Source organism: Oryzias melastigma, linkage group LG16 (genome assembly GCF_002922805.2).
Source record: "Oryzias melastigma strain HK-1 linkage group LG16, ASM292280v2, whole genome shotgun sequence".
Classification (NCBI taxonomy): Eukaryota; Metazoa; Chordata; class Actinopteri; order Beloniformes; family Adrianichthyidae; genus Oryzias; species Oryzias melastigma.
This window is the reverse complement of record NC_050527.1, coordinates 28,137,965-28,141,680: the sequence shown is the minus strand read 5'-3', so window position 1 is coordinate 28,141,680 and position 3,716 is coordinate 28,137,965. Positions and strand designations below refer to the sequence as shown.

Here is a 3,716-nt window from a genome sequence, read left to right as displayed (position 1 = left end):
GGGGGGGGGGGGGACACAGGCAGGAAAAGGCCTCAGGTGAGACAACCATCAGGATCTGAACCGGCAACCCCCCCCGTCTTCTGAGGTCAACCGTCCTTCACCAACAGCTCCATGAAATGAACTGAAACCAGAACCAGAACCAGAACCCTTGGACCATCAGAGCGCCAGCCCCCCGACCCCTTCAAAGAGATGCTGCAGAACTAAAGAGACCCCCACCCCACCAGGTTCATAGTGCCCTTCTGACCTGTTCGGGGGTGGGGGGCGGTCTGCTTCGCTCCATGATGACTCAGCAGTTTTAATGGGCCGTCAGGATCATTAGAAGAATACAGAACCATGAGGAAAGGACCATAAAGAACCGGAGACGGACTCAAACCAGAGCCGTTTCCATGGCAACCAGAGATGAGATCCTGTCTGCTGATGTCATGAATCTGCTGCGGTGACAGCAGACACGGCGAGACGTGGAAGCACAGGTGAGCTGAAGCTCCTGAGATGTGACGTTTCTCTGAGAACCTTCAGGAGGAATCTCCGTTCTTTGACTTCAATCCGTTAGAACTTCCGGATCTGGACGTTCTTTGACCGTCCTCACTCTTCAGCCGTTTATGTAAATAAAGAAACGAGCCAGTTCTGATGCACACAAAGGATTTGGAGTGATATCGCGGCAAACACATAAACCAGAGGGGGTCAGAATCCAGGCCTGGGGGGTCAGAATCCAGGCCTGGGGGGTCAGAATCCAGGCCTGGGGGGTCAGAATCCAGGCCTGGGGGGCCGGTGTCCTCATGTTTCCAACCTGCAGTCCAAGCTCCTATTGGCCAAACACACCTGATCAGGTTAAACAGTATAAACTTTGAAATGTTTGCTAACTTTCTAAACCCGCCCTTCAGCAGCAGCAGCAGGGGGCGCTCTGTCCTCAACGCGACCTCAGACGATCCACCTCAACGCCGCCATGACCCTCAGAAACCTCCTCCGTCTGCAGACACTGACGTCCTCACAGTCCGTCTGCGCAGACGCACACATGCAGACGCAGTTAAAGAACAGTGATGCCTGGAGCTCCCCACTGGGTCCGATGTTGGCTGGTTCTGGTTGCAATCACACCATCCAGAACCAGCCATGAGCGCTCGATGAGAATCATGGGAAAAAGTTTAATGTCCACCAGGAGAAAACAGAACCTCTGGACCTTCATCCGCAGACCTCCCAGCTTCACCAGAACCTTCACTAGAACCCACTTCTTGGTTCTGGACTCAAGTTCCTGCTGGTTCTGCAGACAGATGAGGATGTGGACCACAGTCCAGGTCCTCCAGCTGTTAATCAAGAAGCGTACAGATAAACCGATTGGTAAAGAAACTGATCACAGCAATGTGACTGTATATGAGAACTGGACTGAGTGACTCCGCCCCCCTGGTGTCCCAAACAAGAAGTACCTGCTGGCTCCAAGAAGCCAAAATAGACTAAAGAGGATTTTCAGTCAGATGTTGATTCTGACCAACAGAATGACTGTTCTGTAGAACTCTATGGAGGCAGCAGGTACTTCCTGTTTGGAATACCAGGGGGCGGGGCCTTATACTGTCTATGGCCTTAGCTAGGAGACGGCCACGTGCTTATTGGAACCGCCCCCCTGCGGTCTGCCTCAAGCAGGAAGTCCAACCGTCTGAAAGATCCACCTGACCTCCAGGTGAGTGTTGAAACCCCCACCTGGCAGCAGCACGCTGTAGCAGGTTTGGGGGTGTGGCCCAGACAGACCCCTCCCACCAATCCAAAGACAGAGACACAAAAACACGCGCACGCACACACACGCGGACACACACACACAGACACAACTTCTCTACCTCAGCGCAGCGCCGCTCTCCTCTCCATGTCCGCGCGCTGTCCTGTCAGCTGTTCTTTGGGGTGCGGGGAGGGGGGAGCGGCCCCCGGGGTCTCCTGCCGCCCTTTTCTCAGGGATGCGCGCGCGGGTGACACATCACCTGTGTCCGCCTGTCATTTGCGCCGCGTGCCCGCAGCACGTTTCCGAGTCCAAACTCTCCGTCCCAGAGGAGCACGCGCTCAGTTCCGGTCCAGGAACTGGTGAGCCAAAGACCCGAACCGCGTGTGGGACCCGCTCCGTAGCCGTCCGCGTGCACCCCAGTCACTTTCGAAAAATCCGCGCACGAGCGTCAAAAGCTCCTGAAGAACTGCGGAGTGACGGCGCGAGAGCGCGAGGCACGGGGAGGGGGAGGGGGCGCGAGGACAACGGAAAGGAGGAACAATTGTAAAGTGGACTGGGCAGGGCCACGCCCACCTACGCCCAGGCCGGGTGGGGGGGGCTGACCCCCACCTCCCCGACAGGATGACAGCCGGAAACATCAAAGAGAGTAAACAAAACAAACAAACAAATCACAGCAACACCACTTTATTGAAAATTCTCCTGAAGGTTCTGGACAGGTCCGGCAGACTTTCTCCACTGAAGACCAGAACCTTCAAGACGACCAAAGACCGGCAGAACCCGAACTCCGAGGGAGGATTCTGGAGGAGCAGAACCTGGACCGGAACCGTTCTCCTCCAGATCTCTGATCACCTCATGAACCTGAACCTTCATGACGTCACAGGAACCTGAGCTGCTCTGCAGATGTGGAGCTGGAGCTCCCCCTGGAGGCCACATGCGGTCCTGCATGAGACCGTCTGGATCCTCAGACTGAAGATCCGGTTCCGGTCCAGGACCTTCCAAAGATCCCACAGGTTTACATTTCACCTGACCTGCTGTGACCTCGCTCTGATCACATGACTTCCTGCAGACGGCGGTCCGATTCGTTCTGGGACCAGGATCCGTTTTCATGACGGGGAGAGGAACCAGACAGACCTGATGTTCTGACCTGCAGCACCAGCAGGAGGATCCAGCAGACCCGCCGGACCCTTCAGCTCCAACCACAATCTTCTCAGCCTGAAAACCCAGAAGTTCTTCAGAACCACCGTCTTTATTTACATCTGAAACATGTTTGCAGAACCTCGTGGAGCATCGGATCCCCTCCTCCACCAGAACTCTTTCTGTGATCAGAACCTCCACCTGAAGACACATTTCCTCGGGTGGTGTCGGCCCGCTTTAGAAGCACGGCGCTGGTTCTGGTTGGAGGTCACAAACAGGAACGGCCCACACAGACAGAAGATGTTCTCTGGTTCTCCTCAGTCCGGACCAGCCTGGACCTTCAGTAAGTTCTACAGAGTTCTGACCCGGATGTTCTGCTCCCATTCTGCTGAACAGAACCAAAGCTTCTCCTGGATTTCTACATCTCATCGGCATGGGCTGACTTGGAACCGTCATGACCGTCTTCCTGTTTCGCCGAGGTGTTCATTGACTGGCTCCGCCCCTCGTTAAAGTCTGCGTTTCCTGTTGGCTCCTGGAGAACACCCGCCTCCCCCGGAGCTCCTGATTGGCTGGAATCCGGCGGCAATGCGTCAGGAAGGCGGCCATCGTCTGCGGTCGCCGAGGGGTCGGTTAGGATGGTTCTGGAGATGACTGCAGAGACACCAGAATTTCAGAACTCAGAGGGACCGGTTCCAGGACCGCCCAGAAGCCCACACCATGATGAACCCGCCTCCTACTGACTGACATGTTGATGTTCTCAGAGCGTTCTCCCTCAGACAGTTAGTAACGGGAGTCGAGCGTGACCCCCCCAACATCCTGACCCCCTGACCCCCACCCGACCTCCCTGACCCTCCCGACCTCTACCAGCAGACCCGCCGCT

At 56.0% G+C, this 3,716-nt stretch overlaps 3 protein-coding genes across 3 annotated transcripts in view; 1 reads left to right on the top strand and 2 right to left on the bottom strand.

The window, feature by feature from the left end:
• The window catches only part of LOC112136586 (atrial natriuretic peptide receptor 1), a gene marked incomplete in the record, with an annotated part of 32,398 nt that extends 30,223 nt beyond the window's left edge, over positions 1-2,175 (bottom strand). The window contains 1 exon segment of the mRNA XM_024258371.2: positions 1,824-2,175.
• sostdc1a (sclerostin domain containing 1a) overlaps positions 1-3,716 on the top strand; it is a 441,057-nt gene that overhangs the window by 291,597 nt on the left and 145,744 nt on the right. The window lies entirely within an intron of this gene.
• creb3l4 (cAMP responsive element binding protein 3-like 4) overlaps positions 2,371-3,716 on the bottom strand; it is a 4,949-nt gene continuing 3,603 nt past the window's right edge. The window contains exon 10 of the mRNA XM_024258409.2: positions 2,371-3,487. Within this exon, the coding sequence (XP_024114177.1) occupies positions 3,255-3,487 (233 nt within the window). The 3' untranslated portion in view covers positions 2,371-3,254. The remainder of the gene's footprint in view (positions 3,488-3,716) is intronic.